The 18,152-nt window shown below is 55.1% G+C and overlaps 5 protein-coding genes across 5 annotated transcripts; 3 read left to right on the forward strand and 2 right to left on the reverse strand.

Annotated features, from left to right (window-relative positions):
• Positions 1–498: 498 nt before the first annotated feature.
• Positions 499–2,434, forward strand: KVR01_010236 (uncharacterized protein). The gene is made up of 2 exons (XM_044789726.1): positions 499–1,064; positions 1,136–2,434. Exons 1-2 carry the CDS (start codon positions 979–981, stop codon positions 2,295–2,297), a joined length of 1,248 nt encoding a protein of 415 aa, XP_044640395.1. The 5' UTR covers positions 499–978; the 3' UTR covers positions 2,298–2,434.
• A 471-nt stretch (positions 2,435–2,905) lies between these two features.
• Positions 2,906–5,269, reverse strand: KVR01_010456 (uncharacterized protein). Its single transcript, XM_044793304.1, has one exon. It carries the CDS (start codon positions 5,062–5,064, stop codon positions 3,274–3,276), a length of 1,791 nt encoding a protein of 596 aa, XP_044640615.1. The 5' UTR covers positions 5,065–5,269; the 3' UTR covers positions 2,906–3,273.
• A 178-nt stretch (positions 5,270–5,447) lies between these two features.
• KVR01_010628 (cleavage/polyadenylation factor CFT1) lies at positions 5,448–10,430 on the forward strand. The gene is made up of 5 exons (XM_044790749.1): positions 5,448–7,695; positions 7,766–8,073; positions 8,127–8,300; positions 8,351–9,611; positions 9,671–10,430. Exons 1-5 carry the CDS (start codon positions 5,610–5,612, stop codon positions 10,201–10,203), a joined length of 4,362 nt encoding a protein of 1,453 aa, XP_044640787.1. The 5' UTR covers positions 5,448–5,609; the 3' UTR covers positions 10,204–10,430.
• Positions 10,431–10,546: 116 nt separating this feature from the next.
• KVR01_010597 (uncharacterized protein) lies at positions 10,547–12,309 on the reverse strand. Its single transcript, XM_044794143.1, has one exon. It carries the CDS (start codon positions 11,918–11,920, stop codon positions 10,691–10,693), a length of 1,230 nt encoding a protein of 409 aa, XP_044640756.1. The 5' UTR covers positions 11,921–12,309; the 3' UTR covers positions 10,547–10,690.
• Positions 12,310–12,752: 443 nt separating this feature from the next.
• Positions 12,753–16,274, forward strand: KVR01_010185 (uncharacterized protein). Its single transcript, XM_044791479.1, has 7 exons — positions 12,753–12,971; positions 13,025–13,116; positions 13,171–13,804; positions 13,861–13,941; positions 13,997–14,715; positions 14,769–14,969; positions 15,028–16,274. The coding sequence occupies exons 1-7, from the start codon at positions 12,894–12,896 to the stop codon at positions 16,025–16,027; spliced, it is 2,805 nt and encodes a 934-aa protein (XP_044640344.1). The 5' UTR covers positions 12,753–12,893; the 3' UTR covers positions 16,028–16,274.
• Positions 16,275–18,152: the final 1,878 nt, after the last annotated feature.

An 18,152-nucleotide genomic window follows, 5' to 3' on the forward strand; every position in this document is an offset into this window, starting at 1 on the left:
ACAGCGAGGCCCCTCGGAGGGTCGAGAGGATCGCCAAGGCCCTTGTTGCATCATAGCGCTGTGCTGATCGGCCGTCGCCAGTGCGATTCGGGACTCAATTTGCGGTACCTCAGTTGCCTTTCGCTCCCTCTCGTCCAGTTCGTCATTGTGCCGTGTGGGGAAACCAAGAAAGTGTCCGACTTGCAGAGTGTTTGACGGGTGCAGACATCATCATCCATCGAGATACAGACGCTTGATGTTTGCTGTTGTGATGACGTCGGAATTGGGCCAACGGGTCTCTCGTTAGTGAGCCGCATGCATACCTACAAAGAACTGAGGTCAGAAGGTCCAGCACATTTTTACAGTGCCCACCGCCCAGAAAACAGAGAGGCGGGGACCCTACGCTAGTGGGTGATAAGCATACGGATAGCTGGCGTGTCCGACTGCCTGACTGCTTGGGCATACCTGACAGCCTCCTGATAAGCAGGCTTGCCTTCTAAGCTTCCTGACCCCAGTTCGCCCACGGTTCGCCTGGCTGTGGGCTTGCCTGCACTATGCTGCATCTGTGCCACGGTGATCATCTATCTAAAAGATCTGGGGCGGAGCGAGGTGTGTTTGGGCTGTTTGGTCAGCTCCAACGAGGGGGTGACGAGGCTGTGCAGGCCATCTCGAGACCACATCTCGAAACATTCTGGAATGCTTCCGCGGGCTGTCAGGGCGGGCTGTCAGGGCTGTGCCTCTAGGCTTCAGGCCTGTCAGAATGCACGACAAAATACACTTGGCCTGCACATCCGCTCCAATCCTCACCAACCTCAATCGTCTCCTTCCTCCTGTCCATCCTCAATGTCACCTCACAATCCATCACCACCACCCTGACTGCCCCAGATTTGGAGCATTTCAGATCCTTCACGCCACCCATATCACCCGAGACAGGGACGTCTTACTCGAGCACAGGTCGGCCAGCCGGCTCAGCCCCGTCCACCCGTCGCTCCTCGACCAATGGCGCCCCATTCCGGCGACAAGAGTCTCTTGGACAGACTGAATGCGTTGAAGCCCACCAGCGTCAACCTTGACCGCTCTACCAAGTAAATATATCATCTCCGCACCGGCGGCCTCGGGCTGACTCTGATGGCTGCTGCCTGGCAAAAACCAAAAGCGCCCTGGACATTCCCACAACCGGAACCGACCACGCCTCCTCTGCCGCCGAGCCCCTGTCCAGGGAGGATGCCCTGACGGAACGGCTCCGGTCTCTGCGGAACCGGGGGGACAACCACGATCCCCCTCCGCCATACTCCCCATCGCCACCCGCCACACGCCCACAGCCACAGCCTCCGTCTGCTGTCCGAGCCACGGGACTATCCTCGCCCGGGGTAGGGACCGTGAGCAGCCGCCGATCTGATGATGCCGCCGAGGGAGGTAGCCAGTCCTCTGGCGACTATGACCACTACTTCGATGACGTCCTGCAGCCCCTCGACCTGGACGAGGACGTCTCGGACTCGGATGGCGGCGGGGGGCCGTCGAGGCGCGTAGAGGACCTCCTGGCCAGGCTCAAGGCGGCCCCGGGGGCGGCGGCGGCACGGCCTCCCCTCCCTGCCGGGGACAACAAACCCGACCAGTCCGACGATGACTCCGAGGGCGAGGCCATGTCGCACGAGGTGGAAGATGTAATCTCCCGCGCCATGGACGCGCTGGATCTCGACGGGCCCCGGGGCGGAGACTCCGGGGCGGGCGGTGGTGATGGTGACGGCGATGCGCTCGCGCTCCCGACCGTACCGCAGGACGCGGCCGACGAGGGCCAGGAGGACACCGCCTCCTCCTCGTCACAAAAGCCCCGACCACCAGCAGGGCGCACCAACAACGACGACACAACCGCGGCGGGCCTGTCCCTCCCGACAGTCCCCACGGCCCTGGTCGACCCGGCCCCAACCTCAGGCGCCATCCCCAACCCCAGCGGCAGCAGCGACCCCTTCGAGTCCTCGATAGAGGCCCGGCTCGCGGCGCTCAAGGGCGCCGGCGCGCCCATCATCCGCACCGACGCGCTGGGCCTCCCCTCGGCGCCGACGTTCCGGCCCGAGGACAACCGGGGCGCGTCACGCGCGGCGGGGCCGGGGAAGGGCTACACGGACGCCGACCAGAAGACGTGGTGCATCGTGTGCCTCGAGGACGCGACCGTCCGGTGCCTGGGCTGCGCCGAGGACGGCAGCGGCGTCGGGGAGGTCTACTGCGCGCGGTGCTGGAGGGAGATGCACGTTGGGCCGTCGGCTGGGTATGATGAGCGGGGGCATGCCTGGGAGAAGTTCGATCCCAGAAGGCTCTGAGGGGTGGAGGGGGTGTCAGGCGAGCAGGATGCGTGTAAGTCGCGTAGGAGGTCACGCGGTTAGGTGCATCCTAGAAGCTTGTCGGGCCTATACTTATAGTCACTACTAGCATTCATATAAAGTGGATTAATACAGTCCCCGACTCTTGTACATTGATTGATATTGCACGTAAGAAACAAGTTGTAGAACCAAGTTGTATGTGTTGAGTGTAACTGGTGCTTGTGGTAAACTTTGATCTCTGGCCTCATGTGCTTCCACGAGACTAGCTGTCATAGTCACAATGCGTTTGCAATTATACGATATTCGAGGTCTCATATTCAATCACTCTGGAGATGCGCCTGGCAATTCTGGATTTTTCAGCAAATGTTTTGATAACGTAGCATTTGGAAGAACAGCGCTAATATGCAATCGACTACATCCTCAGCTATCACTTTCAATTGCTTTTGTCGATTTGAAGGTGGATTCTTCGTATCTGTGTAAAGAAATACTTTACGTGTTCATGGGTCGAAGTCAAAGGGTAACCATACGTCAGGCAAGTGCGCAAGCAGCTAAATTCAAGAGCCAATTCATGATTTTGCTCCGCTCAGTCCGCTTGGAGAAAAACGTTTGCTTAAGAAACCCATGTTGTATTACCACATCCCTTTGCATGCTCGGCCAAAAAAAACAAACTGAGTGAGGTATACTAATATGCAACCGTTGCTCGTGTCTCCGCCATAATGCGCCTAATACAGCAACAAACTGATACAACAAAGCACGAGCAACCCTAAAAGCATTCAACCAATGTCATTGCAACCTTCCATGTCATCCATGACTTCGTATCATTGTCCTCCGTTTTTGCGCCTACCAACACCGCGTGGTGTTTTCCAAAAGTGTCATACAATTTAATTTAGTCATCTGCTCGCTCCAAGTTTAGACGAGCCTGACGTGAGTACCAAAACGACCGCAAATACCATCCTGGCTTCCTCAAGAACAGTTCCTAGTTGGTCCCGTATCCAGGACCAGACCCGTTTCGATTACCACCAGATTCATGGTCCCGGGAATGACCGGTGATGTCCTGCCAGGTGGCGTTGAAGCGGCGGCTTGTGCTAGCCAGAAGACCTTCCTCCTCGTCTGCCTCGGCCTCGTCGTCGATCTCCGCGAGGTCCAGCTTGGGCGCTCGGAAGAGAGACGTGATGAAGACGATTAGGAAGATACCCAGGAAGGCAAATTGTGCCCAGTAGTCCACTGCACCGAACACTGGCCAGTTAAGTGTCACGCGGTTGAGGAATGTTGACATGACCGAGGGCGTGCACACTGCCTTGGCGGCCTGGCTGTCCTCGAGCTCCGAACAGGGCTTGATCAGCTCCTTGTGGTCGCTGCAATCGGGCTGCTCTCCAGGATGGCGGGGCGGGTTATCACAGTACAGCTGGGTGCCAAAGGTGGAATACTCGGGCGCGACCATGGCGAAGATGGAGTAGTTGATGGCGAGGATGATGAGCGCCAGCATGACGGTGGCGATCAGAAGGGCTTGGGGCAGGGTTCGACCCCTCTTGATCTGGAAGATGCGGATCCAGAGGAACCGGATGCCGATCGTCGCGATGCCGCTGATGGAGCTGCTGAAGAAGAACAAAATGAGGAGGGCCATCAGGATGTAGTCAACGGGGAATGCGTTGGCCGTCTTGACAAACAACCAATTGATGGGCTGGAAGACATTGATGTGGCCTAGGATGTAGCCGCATCGTGCTTTGCAAATAGAATTTGCCGCCTTGTCGATACCAGTGATGAGCATGGAAACCCAGACCAAGACAGCCAGAAGAAGGAGCAGTATGCCACCGACGAGCTTGAGCGGGCGGAAGACAGCCTCTGTCTTGAGCCAAGCGCGGTAGATCCAGCTCTGGCCTTCACCACGGGCTTCAGAAGCAAGCCTCTGGCGGCGCACCAATGTCTGCTCTTCCCGAATCAAGACATCCATCTCGCGCTGGTCTTTCGGGGGGAGCCCATCGGGACGGCCAGTATTGCGCAACTCCAGCTGCCGCTGCCGTTCCCTGTTGCTCTCGAGCTGCGACTCTGTCGTCTCCGACAACTGCGGAGCCGAGATTGAGGGAGCAGACTTGATCAGGGACACTGGTAAGAGTGCCAGACCTGCGCCGGTGTACAAGACGTAAATCAACGTGCCCAGCGTGACCAGCAATCCAAGGCCAAACGTCAAGGCCTTCTCGCCGTTGTTCTCCGACAACAGTTTCTTGAAATAGTCGAGATCCAGGTGCTTGCCCTCCTTGCTTCCGGCCGCCGGGACGAAGAATCCAATGAGGAAGAGGATTACCACGAGCACGACAAAACCAAGGGTGTACTTGAAGGCGCCCCAGAGCTTAGCTCCAACGCCCCGTGTGCCCTCCTCTTCCTCGACCTCGTCGTATTCCTCGTACCAGAAGTATGAAAACGGGATGACCAAGAGGCATAGGAGGGCATCGAAGCTGTACAGCGAGTAGTAAACAACCCTGAGGGTGAACAGGATGTTTTCGACCCGCTCAGGTGTGGCCCAATCCTTCTTGGCACCAAGCGAGGACGAGGTCGTCGCAGAGACCAGGGCAATATCGACTGGCAGCAGCAGGACGGTGGCTAGGAGAGAAGTGATGCTGATAATGGCCACGATGGTGACAATAATGGATCGTTCGCGAGGGGCCTGCCAGGTGAGAGTTGTGATCACGGCTGCGATGAGGGCGAGCACTACTGCGATGGCGTAGGCAACCCAGATCAGGCTGATCTGCAGGTAGCCTGCAGAAGCCATATTGTGGTGAGTGTCTTCAGTTCTCTGAGAATTAAGTAGAAGTGCTATTTCGATCAGACATGAAGAGTTGAGAGTTTGGGTAGAAAAGGAGTAAAGTAAACAGATTGACGAAAGCAGAGCAGTGGTGTTGATGGTCTAGAGTTTATGACATTCCAGCGTCAGTCAGTTGCTGGGTAGCTCCTCCCCCTTCTAGGTGCTGGCTGCCTTCCCCGATCATGCAGACGTCACTGGCGCGACCAGAAACAAGGAGCTTGGGCCACCAAGACCCTTTTATGTCTAGCTCAAGGACAGGGGTGCTCAGCTGCCTGCAGGAGCAAGAGGAGGTTCACCAGGTTAGAACCCGGCAGGCAATGCAACTGTTTCCAATTGCACCGCCAGTGAGAGCGTGGTCGAGTCGCATCTTACTTTTGCTCGGTGCAGGTTCAAGACTTTATGCCAAACAACATCTCTCACCAACTTCTAGATATCAGGAGCTCGGCGTTCAAGCTTACGATCCATGCCGTCGACAGCCCAATCACAAATAATATGAGAAGTTGCGAGCCGGAATGCAGTGCTACTCAGAACTGACGCCGCCGACGGCCGTCTCCCACTCCATCGCCCTCCCTTTACTCTCAGCGCAAAGCAACAACCTCGTCGTCGCAAAGGCATCAATACTCCAGATTTTCGAGACCAAGACCATAACATCCGAAGTCGACGTCCCCCAGACCTCGAACCTGAGCTCAGCGAAGCCCAATGTCCACTATGACAGCAGAATCAACGACGATGAAGGACTCGAGTCCTCTTTCCTTGGCGGCGATGCTGCCTTCCAGAGGTCTGATCGCTCGCACAATACCAAGCTCGTCCTAGTCGCCGAGGTTTCTGTTTCTGGGACGGTCACAGGGCTGGCGAGGATCAAGACGAAGAGCACTCTGTCAGGAGGCGAGGCGCTGCTGGTGCTCTTCAAGGACGCCAAGCTCAGTCTCCTCCAGTGGGACCCGGAACGGCACGACCTGGCCACCATCTCCATCCATTACTATGAGCAGGAGGATCTTCAAGGAAGCCCCTGGGCACCTCCGCTGAATGACACCGTCAACTTCCTGGCTGCGGACCCTGGGAGCAGGTGCGCCGCCCTGAAGTTTGGCTCCAGAAACCTCGCCATCTTGCCTTTCAAACAGGCCGATGAGGAGGACATTGCAATGGATGACTGGGATGAGGAACTTGATGGCCCAAGACCGGTGAAACAAGACGTGCCCTCAGCGGTTGTAAATGGCATTAGCAACATAGAAGACACCCCATATTCACCATCATTTGTCCTGCGAACATCCCGTCTCGATCCCAACCTGATCCATCCTATTGACCTCGCCTTCCTGCACGAGTATAGAGAGCCAACCTTTGGCATTTTATCCTCGAAATTGGCCCCATCAGCAGCAGTGGGCCGGAAGGACCACCTTTCCTTCATGGTGTTCAATCTAGACATCCAACAAGAGTCCCACACCCCAATCCTGTCAGTTGGCGGGTTGCCTCACGATCTGTTCAAGGTCATTGCTGTGCCCGCGCCTGTCGGTGGTGCCCTCCTCGTCGGAGCCAACGAGCTGATCCACATCGATCAGTCGGGCGCCACGAACGGTGTGGGGGTGAACCCCTTCACAAAACAGTGCACGGATTTCGCTCTAAACGACCAGTCCAGCCTTGGTCTGCGCCTTGAAGGATGCTCCCTTGACTTCATTGCCCCGGAGACCGGACAGATGATTCTTGCTCTTTCTGATGGTCGGCTGGCGACTCTGGACTTCCAGGTGGATGGACGGAGAGTATCTGGCCTCCTGGTCAAGCTCATAGGTCCGGAATCCGGGGGCACCATCATCCCCCACCGTGTTTCTTGCCTCACTCGACTGGGCAGAAACACCATCTTTGCAGCCAGCGAAGAAGGTGACTCGCTTGTCTTCGGTTGGACACGCAAGCAGGGCCAGACTTCAAGGAGAAAGCCACGGACCCAGGATGCGGTATTGGACTTTGAAGAACTGGACGAGGAGGACTTCGAGGACGAAGACGATCTTTACGCGGATACAACTGCGGTTGCCCAGACCACAAATGGAACTGCGGCAGCAAAGGGGGGCGAGCTGGTTTTCAGGGTCCAGGATAAGCTCACAAGTATTGCGCCAATCCGAGATATCACATACGGAAAAGCATCATTCCCAAACGACGAAGAAGAAGAGCGAAACCAATCCGGCGTACGGAGCAACCTGCAACTCGTTGCGGCCGTGGGCGCTGGCCGCGCGGGGTCACTAGCAATAATGAATCGCGAAATACAACCGAAGGTTGTCGGCCGGTTCGAGTTCCCTGAAGCCCGAGGAGTGTGGACAATGAACGCGCAAAAGCCCGTGCCAAAGTCTCTACAGGCCGAGAAGGGCGGCGCAGCCGTGGGTGCCGACTATGATCCCTCTGCACAGTACGACAGATTCATGATCGTTGCCAAGGTTGATCTCGACAACTACGAGACTTCGGATGTGTATGCTTTGACTGCCGCTGGTTTCGAGTCTCTAACGGGAACCGAATTCGAGCCAGCTGCAGGGTTCACGGTCGAGGCTGGAATGATGGCAAACCACCGACGGATCATACAAGTCTTGAAGTCGGAAGTTCGTATCTACGATGGAGGTAAGTTTATTGACTCTCAGAAGACAAACTTGAGCACATTTCAGAAGAAAGATCCGCTAACATCTACCAGATCTTGGGCTAGCTATGATTCTCCCTATGGAGGACGAAGAAACTGGAGCCGAACCCAGAGTCTTGAGTGCGAGCATCTGCGATCCATATCTTCTCCTCATCAGGGACGACTCGAGCGCGCTCATTGCACAGATGAGTTCTGATGACGAACTTGAAGAGCTGGAGAAACCGGAAGGAAAGCTTCGGTCGACGAAATGGGTTTCTGGTTGCCTCTACTCGGACAAGACCGGAGTCTTTGGTGACTCACAACAGCAAAGTGAACAGAAGCAAATTTTCATGTTCCTGCTTAGTTCAACCGGCTCTTTTCAGGTATTTAACCCGTCACACTCGAGCTAGAAGGGCCTATGGCTGATTATATCCAGATATATGCTCTCCCCGATTTATCTGCGCCTGTGTTTAGCACTGAAGGGCTATGCTATATACCTCCACTGCTGACCCCCGAATGGGTTGTTCGGAGGGGCGCTGCGAAAGAGACTGTGACCGAAATCCTGGTGGCAGATCTCGGAGACACGGTTTCCAAGACACCCCATCTTCTTGTAAGTTCAGACGTTGTTCGTGCGTTGCGCACCCTGACTGAGCCTTGCAGCTACGACATGCCAACGACGACCTCACGATCTACGAACCACACAGAAATTCCAAGTCAAACGCCAATGACCTGACGATTTCGTTGTTCTTCCGAAAAGTGAACAACCACACCTTTGCCAAGAGCGCTGAAGAGCCGCAAGATGATGACGATGATTCAACCGACGAGAATCGAAGAATGCCATTGCGGGCCATGGATAATGTTGGAGGCTACAGCACTGTATTCCTCCCAGGGTCCTCACCAAGCTTCATAATTAAGTCCTCAAAATCGATGCCAAGAGTGATTGGCATTCAGGGGAGCGGCGTCAGGACGCTCAGCTCGTTCCACACTGAGGGCTGCGAGAGGGGTTTCATATACGCAGATTCCGAAGGCATGTCCCGTGTCACGCAGCTACCCACGGAATGCATATTTTCAGAGCTTGGGATGTCACTCCAGAAGGTTCCTCTGGGAGTCGACACGGACTCGGTCGCGTTCCACTCCCGCGCTGACGTGTATGTTGTCGGATGCAACGTTGAAGAGGAATTCGAGCTGCCCAAAGACGAGGACAGCAACCCGCAACAAGCCCCGACTTGGATGAAGGAGAAGATAACCTTCAAGCCAATAGCTGAGCGAGGCACCTTGAAGCTCATCTCACCACATCATTGGACTGTCATTGATGAGGTCGAGATGGAGCCATGCGAGATAGTCACCTGCGTCAAGACTCTAAATCTGGAGGTTTCTGAAACGACACACGAGCGCAGTGAACTTGTTGTTGTGGGCACAGCCATCTCACGAGGAGAGGATCTCCCCATCCGCGGCCGGATCATCGTCTACGACGTTGCCACCGTCATACCTGAGCCTGGCCGGCCAGAGACGGACAAGAAGTTTAAGCTGGTCGCCAAAGAAGACATACCTAGGGGAGGTGTCACGGCTATTTCGGGCGTTGGAACGCAGGGCTTTGTCCTCGTTGTACATGGCCAGAAGTGCACTGTGCGCGGTCTCAAAGAAGACGGCTCACTGCTTCCAGTTGCCTTCATGGATATGAGCAACTACGTCACGAGCGTCAAGGAGATCCCTAGCACAGGCCTTCTGGCGATGTCAGATGCGTTCAAGGGAGTGTGGTTCACGGGGTACACCGAGGAGCCATACAAGATGATGCTTTTCGGCAAGAGCAATACAAAACTGGAGGTTCTGAATTGTGAATTTGTGCCAGACGGCAAGGATCTCTTCATACTGGCCGTCGACGTGGACGCCAACATCCACATCTTCCAGTTCGACCCCGAACGTAAGTCATTGTATTGCCCGCCTATCATCAATCAGCCTTGATTACTAAACGAAGCATAGATCCGAAATCACTCCAAGGCCATCTTCTCTTGCACCGAACGTCCTTCAACACCGGAGCGCATATCCCTGTGAAATCATTGCTACTACCACGGGTGCCTTCGTCCCATTCGCAGCCGCAGGAGAACGGGCATCTCACCAATGGTGACGCAGCAAAAACTATCCCTCCGCACACAATCCTCTTCGCATCGCCCACAGGTTCACTAGCCACACTCACATCCGTGTCCGAAACATCATACCGACGCCTCTCGTCACTCATGTCACAGCTCATCAACACCCTCCCCCACCCGGCCGGGCTCAACCCCAAGGCGTATCGCATGCCGCCCTCGGCGACCCAGACCAAGGCCAGCATGGGGCCTGGTGTTGACGGAGGAGGTGGCCGCAACATCGTCGACGGCGCGGTGCTGGCGAGGTGGATGGAGCTGGCGAGCGGCAGGAGGGCCGAGATCGCGGGGCGTGTTGGATTCTCGGGGTCAGAGGAGGTGAGAGCCGAGCTGGAGGGCGTGCTGGGCTGGAGCGGACTGGCCTACTTCTAGAATATTTTATATGCCTGCCAGAGGTCTTGGAAACGCATCGGAGGATGGACCAGGGTATATCACACATTTTGTGCCTGGTCTCGGTTCGACCCGGTCGGGCCTGGGCACTTTCAAGGTTCGGTTGAGCGCAGGTCTCAAGGTGCTTGTGGGTGGCATGTAGGGCAGATAGCACATGTCGGTTCGACATTTTTCACTTCAAGTTCGTATCAAGAAGGATTGCGTCGGCATCTCATTTGATCGCGTAGGTTTTGCGCTTTCCGCTCAGTGAGATCTACGCAGCGAACAAGCATCTCGATACGTCCTGCACGTTTGCTGCAGGGCCACGCAGGGTGGTTCGATTTTGGCAAATTCTCGGTTCCCTGCAGCTCCCCGTGAAAACATACGACTTGTTTGGCATGTCTGATCTAGATGTGACGATGAATTACACTGACGTGACCGGGTAATACCCTGCTGAAGCTTTGACAACCATTGGAGCAATATCCCACAATCACAACTCTTCGGCCTGCTTCAAGGCATCTATGTCAGCTTTAGACTGCACCGGCGTGTCCACCATAAGCGTAAGCAGCGACAGGCTAACTTCAGCAGCAGCCAGCACAGTCGTCTCTCCCGGATTATCGTACACTGGGGCAACCTCTACAACATCTGCCCCAATGACCTTAAGCCCAACCAAGCCGTCGAGGATGGTCAACAACTCACGGCTTGTCCACCCGCCCGGCTCGGCTGTCCCCGTAGCAGGTGCGTAAGCCGGGTCCAGGACGTCAATATCGACGCTGATATAGACATTCGAGTCTCCCACGCGGTCCTTGATCTGCTTGATGATCCCGTCCGCACCGATCTTGTCGATGGCCCGGGCGGTGATGATCTCAAACCCGCACCGAGCATCGTTCCGGACATCCCCCTTGCGCCGCATGACAGGGGCCCGGATCCCGGCGTGGATGGACGTGTTCCGGATGAGCCCTTCCTCATGCGCGATGTGCAAGAACGTCCCATGGTTCACGCCAGCGTAGTCTGACAGCCCCCCTCCCAGCACGGCAGGATCCCACGTGTCGATGTGGCTGTCAAAGTGCACCACCGACACATCGCCCCACCGCTCGTGGGTCGACCGCAGCGCGCTCAGCGTCGTCGTGTGGTCGCCGCCCAGCGTCAGGATGCGCGGCGTCCTTGAGACGCTCGCGTTGGCGGCCGCCCGGCCCGAGATCACGCGGTGTGCCTTGTCCAGCTGCCGCAGGGCGACCGTGTTGTCGAGCCACGTCGTCTGCACGTCGCCCGTGTCGACGACCTTTGCCCACGAGTCCAGCGGGGTCTCCCCCGTGTAGATGCTGGTCCCCTGCGGCCAGATGCGCTGGCTACCGGTCCTGATACCCTGGGGCCCGAACCGTGCCCCGGGTCGGCCGGTCGTGCCGGTATCGAAGGGGGCACCGAGGATGGCGATGTCGTACTTGGCATCCTGGCGCTGGGCCTCCTCGTCTGAGAAGGCGTTGACGTATGGCAGGTTGCCGTAGGTCTTGAGGCCGTGGAACTGTGAGCCCGTCACGATGTCGATGTCGTCGTCGTCTTGAATAGGCGCCCATGCCAGCGGGTGTTGCCCCCTCCCTGTTCCATGAGAGTATCCTAGGGACTCTGGCGGGAGACTGTTGTGTGGTAGCTGCCAAGCCGTGGTTGATGCTGCTCCTACGAGCAGGGCTATTAGCCGCGTGAGTGTCGCTGCGGGACCCATGTTGAGATTGACGTATTTTGTGTGACTTGGAGTTCCTCGCTGCCGCCCCGGGCCGGTCTGCTCAAAGGGTATTATGCTTATCCGGGCTTGAATATATAGCCAAGACGACCTCCTCAAGTATGACCAGTTGAACCAGTTGACAATTGCATATGCAGCCTGCCCGTTTAGACCAAGATTATCGAGTTCCGGCAGATGATGTGGGTCGGGATCATGAGCGTGGCATCAGGGTACTGTCACTATTGGCGATACATATTATCTGATTGATGTTGGATCGGCGCAAGCCATCGCTCGTTGCTTCCGTTTCTGCGTTTCTGTGAGCACTCACAGCGGCTGCTTCACATGGATCCAAGCTTGCCATTGAGCTAAGAACCTCGAATGATGACGTCGACGCACTTTGATATCCCCAGTAAAAATAGACTTGATGTTCCCGTGAATGCGGCGCTATTTCATGAACCCGTCTTGACGCGGTGTCCATATGCACTTTGCTACATCCCAGCTCAGCATTGAAGGCTAAACCGCAGTAGGATGCGGCCATGCTGGTAGCCGAGCTTATTTTACCGGTCGCATCCAGCAGCGACATTTTACTCCAGAACATCCGGCTGTTTTTATATTATCGAAACAATAGTTCAAGCGCGACTGGCCCACGCATGCCAGTTGGGAAGAAAGTGACTGGATTTATTACATATCCAAGACCGGGCAAGGTGTGCTGCTCCGGCCCGGACCAGTCCCATTTCAAGGCATGCGGCCCTCCCAAACGATCTCCTGGACGCTTCCCGGGCGCCTAATCCTGGTCTACCCCAGAATCTGGGTGGACAAATGCTTAGCCAGCCCCTGAGGACACCCCACAGCTCCACATCCTTCTTCCTGCGTCCTCCGAGTCCATAGCTCGAGCCTGATTCAGCCTCTACATGACCACGATCGGGCCCGGAGATCCGGAAGCTCTGATACTATTCATCGGCCGCCCGACAGGATTATGGACAACTCCCTCAGGGGGCAGAGCAAGATCAGGAAACGCGCAGCAAAGGCCTGCCTTGCCTGCCGAGCACGCAAAGTCAGTTCTCGGACCTCCCCTTCAGCAGAGCCCGTCACTAATCATCTCACAAGGTCCGCTGCGATGTCTCACAAAGGGGCCGACCATGTATGAACTGTTATCTGGATAATGAGACCTGTGTTGTTACCACTCGAGCAACCAGACGGTACGTATATTTTTGCCACTCACAGGAAACCAGCTGACGAACATGGACGTGTAGCAAAAAGCAGAAAGACGACGGGAGCAATGCGGGCGCCTCGGGGACGCCCGTTGAGCCTCCCAATGACTCGCAGAGGCGCGTCTCTGCAGAATCGACGTCAGCCGTCGAAAATGTGCGAGACGCGAATATGTCTGCTGGCACCGCGTCAGACGCTGCGGGTGGAAATCTCGAAACTGTCTTTCATGAGCCCCCCAGGACGACCGCCGCAGAGAGCAATGGCGCCAAACTGGCCTTCCACACGCCAGACATCAACGTGCAACGGCTCTCGATGCCGCTGCCGCCTCTGCAGAACTACCCGCCCGCCCGAGCAGGACTCCAGTGGAGCGGAGAACAGAGCACGAGGTTCGGTGCCGACATCACCTACACGTACTATCCGTTTATCGAGTTGAATAACCTCGCGGCTATCCCGCCTCAGGATGTCAACTACCTGGAGCTGCAGGGCTGCTTGCGGGTGCCAATTAGGACCATCCTGGATGAGTTTGTGAAGCAGTTCTTCCTGCACGTACATCCCATCATGCCATTACTAAACGAGGGGGACTTCTGGGAAATGTATGCTTCTCAAACTCAGGGAACACATGTGTCGACGAGGCTATCGCTACTCATGATGCAGTCCATGTTGTTCTCGGTTTGCGGTGTAAGTGTGTGAAGACACTGTCTGCCCTGAGACCGTTGCTGACGTTTCTCACCTAGTATGTGCCTCGGAATAGCATAAAGGCTCTGGGGTTTCCAGATGTCAAAGTCGCCAGATCTTCATTCTACCGTCGAGCAAAGGTACGTGAGGCCAGAGCTCCTACCTCGCAGGCCTGGATGCTGACTTATCATCAAGCTTCTTTTCGATTTTGAAAGCGAGTACAGTCCTCTTGCCGTCGCTCAAGCGGCCCTCCTACTGTCATCTTGGTCAACAAACCCGACCGGACACAACACTCGCGTCAGCAGCAGTTGGCTTAGCACCTCGATCCAGCAAGCGCGAATCGCCGGTGCCCACCGTTACTCCTCGTTACAACAGGCCCAGTGGCCCCAGTCTCAGCGATCGGAGGTTCTCAGGCATCAGAATTCACTCAAGAGGCTTTGGTGGTGTATCATCCTCCGCGACCGGATCATATCACTCATGTTCCGCACATGCATCCAAGTCACCAGGGCGCATTTCGACTTCGACGACGAGGCACACGCGCCCTTGGATGTTGCGGACATGGCAGACGAGATTGAGCGAAGCCGGGTGTATAACTCGGGGACAAAGAAATCCTTGATAGATATGTTGGCCCACCACTTTCGGCTCATGGTCGCGTTCACAGATCTCCTTGAGTTTGTATGGCCGCTTAACGAATCACCACAGTGGGAAAAGAGATACGGAGATGAGGAGGCTGTCAAAATCGAGCACTGCAAGGCCCAGATGAGAAGCTGGTATCAACGAGCTACGGCGAGATTCCCCATGCCAAAGGCCGGGATATCTGCGAGGCGTAGCATGGCTGGCGGAGGCAGATTGGCTGGCGACTTTCACCACGATTCCGTCGTGTTGTACACCAACCTGATGTACATCACTTATCAGTAAGTAAACCTAGGACTTGGCTCGATTGCGTGTAACTGATAGACTGGGGCAGTTCCGCTGTGACACGACTGTGCCACCTTGAGTGCCTCCAATTAACGCTGGCAGCGATATCAAATAAATCGGGCAGCACGTTCCCAGATCCATCAGTATTGTCCAAGAATGGAATAGAGATACGAGAAGCGGCTTCTGGGGCCGTACTATGTCTGCAGGAGCTCATAGAACTTCGCTTGTCAAAGTGGCTGCCCATCAGCGTGTACGTAACCCCCGGTATGATCAGTCATCTTCGCAGCCAGTAACTGACTTGCTGTTAGGACATCGTGCACATCACTTCCTCTTATCCTTCACGTTATTGACGCGAAGATTCCTTCGCAGCACGGTCCCAAACTGCCGCCCAGCCTCAACGACCTTGTGGAAGCCGTAAGAAACTACCAGTCGGCCCCAGACAGTCTGGACTGGATGTACGACGCAGTCCGAGGCATTGTCAGCCTCTCACAGCTTCAGGATTCGAGCCACTTCTCAAGCCCGTCCTCCCTGACAGCCGAGAACCTGGGCGCAGTCAACAGCAGCACCTCGGCGTCCACGTCCGAGCTCGCGTGTCACCCTAGCGTACACCTGCGCCTCGCCCTGGTGATGGACGCGGACCTGAAGAGGGGCAAATCGCTCAACACGAGGGATTTATCAGCGGGGATAGCCCGGCTCTTTTCGAGCGACAGCGTCAACCGCATCAGGGCGCTCATCAGCCGAGCCCCCCAGCAGCAGCAGAAGCACACGCCCTCGGCCGGCGGCGTCTCGCGTGGTGTCCAGTCCGGCTCGAGCAGCTCGGACAACCCCTACAATATCTCGAGGAGGGAGGCGCTGCTCAACTGGGGCCATGGCGACCAGTCCATGATATTTGCCATCGAGCTGGGCCTCGTGCCCGCAGAGCCGGCGGCGGGCGGCTACAGCAGCGACGACTCGGCGAGCGCCATGTCTGTTGGGTCGGACGATGATGATGACGCCGCCCCGGCGTCGACGGGACAGGGCTCTGCGCTTGCCCACCGTGGAGCCGCTGACAGTATGGACTGGAGAGAGGTTGCAGCACAGGCCTTTGCCGAGACTGGGGATAATGTTGAGAGGGACATGCTGGGTGCTTTTATCTTCCGGGACCAGGCGCTTGGACCTGAAGCTGGGTATCATGTGGTAGAAGATTACGGCGGGCACGTTGGCGCTGTGGGCGACTTTGGCGAGCCAGCTGCGCATGGGGCACATGATTCTGAGGACGACGATGGCGATCTGGATACGCATGATGCAATACTTGGTGTGGTGGCTTAGGTCAAGTGGTTCGCGGATGATTTCCGGTGGTTGATCCCCTGTGTAAACAATACTGGTGCAGCCTTGCTTGAGAAGGTCTTTATGGCTCCCATACCATTGCTACTTGCCTGAACGGCCTTGAAGTATGTACATGGAGCTGAAGAATGTCAATGTTCCTGATGGACAGGTCACCAACAGCAATTTTCAGAGACCGGCTGTACCTAGGTACCTCGCGTGCACACTGGCAGTGGATAATGCAACACACAGCATCTGCCATGAGACATTATATTTTCCACTTTCGAACAAGTCGTGTTTCGAAATTGACGACGAGGAGTCTCGAGCATTCCACATACGCAATCGTCACTGAAACGAGAAGTTTCAGTATCTGCCCACCCCAGACCGCAAACGCCATGCACGGCACTAACCTTGGAAAGCAATCCAGGTTCTATAATTAACTAAAAATGGAGAAAATGAAATATTTTTGGAGTTTCCTTCATGCTTACAAAATCAATGCTACTTTTGTTCCCAGAGAAGATGAGCATGCCAAATATTTCATTGATGCAGGAATGGAACACGGCTATGCTGAAAATTAGACTTCCTATATGAGTTACTGCTCAACCCAACTTCTCATCAAATCAACTACAAGCGCCAGTGGTTTAGCGGTAAAATCCATCGTTGCCATCGATGGGCCCCCGGTTCGACTCCGGGCTGGCGCAGATCTTTTGCTCTTCAGCGGTCCGTAATGGAGTCGTTGTGGAGCTTGTCCTTTTGGACGGCGGTGAGCTTGGCGGCACGTCTGACTCGCTCGTCGGTTCGTTATGCTAGCTGGATGGGGCATTCAAGTTTCGGGGGTGGGGGAACCCGGCTGACCACTGCCACTGTGAGCACATTCGTATTCTTATCTATGTCGTGAAGGCCGCGGAAAACCAGGCGTAGTGAGGAGACAACATCAAGTGTGAAACGTGTATGAGGCTTAGAATCGGTTCTTGCTCAAGTGCTGAAGCTTTATTTCGTACATGTCAGGCTCACTTAGTGGCAGAAATTGTGTGAGTACTAAATATGATTTATTACCAGGCATTGTGTCCGTGTATCATTTGTACATTCAAGACGTGTCGTAATGAAAAACGGCCATGTCCATTGCAACGATGTGTTTTGAGCGATGTTGACTGCATCTGGCCCCCATCTGTGGCTGGGACATGCATACTTACTTGCCACGCCTGGTGAAACCTTCAACCACTCGGACACGCAACGGTTGGATGGATCGTATTTCCAGAACTCGATGCGGCAGGTTATTTGCTGCTGTGGAAGTACAGATTTTGTGCCTTTATCTTCAACGAGATATCCACTGCATCAAACCATCGAAACATTTTACACTCGAGGTATATCCGTAGGGTTTGCCGATTCTTCCGATGAAGAGGTGGTCCTCCTGCGTGCGGTCGCAGTTGCTTTGTCGTGGTGCCCTGAGTCCGTTATCCAGGGTGAGAAACTCGTATTGTTGGCCGCTGCACAGTTCTATGATCCGTCCTTGGACGTATCTAGTCGAAAAGTCGGGGGACTGTTAATGGTGATGTCACTTACTCAGAAACTGAAGAATACCTAGACAGTCAAACAAGCCCGACGTCAATGATGGGCCAACTTGACATATTTACTTCTACTTTTAGCAAAGCACATGCCCAGCAATATCCCAGTCCGGTCTGGCCTCAAGCCGCAGGCATCAAATTAGTCGCTCTTATTTGATATATAAAATTGTTTGGCAGTGGACCACGAGGCGTTGTTGCGTTCGATCGATATCGGCGGGCAAACCAGACCCTAAGCTTCTGGACGTCGAAAATCATGAAACACACCTGGGCATTCTTGACAACTTTGACAATAGGATGCGAAGTAATTCATGTTTGGTCTGATTATGTATGAGCTTCATGCTCTATGGCAGCCATGACACTAGCTCATAGTTATGTCTATCGATCAGAGGTTGGAGAATGGCTGCATTGATTATTCCTAAGGGAACCCTCTCACAAAATAGTCTATAAAAATATTTTATTGTCTTATAAATACACTATAATCTAACTAAATGTATATTTTTAGAAACTTTTAATATCTAGGATAATAAAGGCTCTGCAAGAGATCGGAAATTCATATAGGAAATAAT

The sequence above is a fragment of the Diaporthe batatas genome (genome assembly GCF_019321695.1).
Source record: "Diaporthe batatas strain CRI 302-4 chromosome Unknown Contig00013, whole genome shotgun sequence".
NCBI classification, from domain to species: Eukaryota; Fungi; Ascomycota; class Sordariomycetes; order Diaporthales; family Diaporthaceae; genus Diaporthe; species Diaporthe batatas.

What these genes read in the sequence shown, in the direction of transcription:
- KVR01_010236 (XM_044789726.1), top strand. Translation starts at nt 979, where the DNA reads ATGGCGCCCCATTCCGGCGACAAGAGTCTCTTGGACAGACTGAATGCG. An exon ending in AACCTTGACCGCTCTACCAA is followed by an intron (nt 1,065 to 1,135) that starts GTAAATATATCA and finishes AAAAACCAAAAG; the next exon opens with CGCCCTGGACATTCCCACAA.
- KVR01_010456 (XM_044793304.1), bottom strand. Translation starts at nt 5,064, where the DNA reads ATGGCTTCTGCAGGCTACCTGCAGATCAGCCTGATCTGGGTTGCCTAC.
- KVR01_010628 (XM_044790749.1), top strand. Translation starts at nt 5,610, where the DNA reads ATGCAGTGCTACTCAGAACTGACGCCGCCGACGGCCGTCTCCCACTCC. An exon ending in CCAAGACACCCCATCTTCTT is followed by an intron (nt 8,301 to 8,350) that starts GTAAGTTCAGAC and finishes TGAGCCTTGCAG; the next exon opens with CTACGACATGCCAACGACGA. An exon ending in CTTCCAGTTCGACCCCGAAC is followed by an intron (nt 9,612 to 9,670) that starts GTAAGTCATTGT and finishes AACGAAGCATAG; the next exon opens with ATCCGAAATCACTCCAAGGC.
- KVR01_010597 (XM_044794143.1), bottom strand. Translation starts at nt 11,920, where the DNA reads ATGGGTCCCGCAGCGACACTCACGCGGCTAATAGCCCTGCTCGTAGGA.
- KVR01_010185 (XM_044791479.1), top strand. Translation starts at nt 12,894, where the DNA reads ATGGACAACTCCCTCAGGGGGCAGAGCAAGATCAGGAAACGCGCAGCA. An exon ending in ACCACTCGAGCAACCAGACG is followed by an intron (nt 13,117 to 13,170) that starts GTACGTATATTT and finishes ATGGACGTGTAG; the next exon opens with CAAAAAGCAGAAAGACGACG. An exon ending in AAGTGGCTGCCCATCAGCGT is followed by an intron (nt 14,970 to 15,027) that starts GTACGTAACCCC and finishes ACTTGCTGTTAG; the next exon opens with GACATCGTGCACATCACTTC.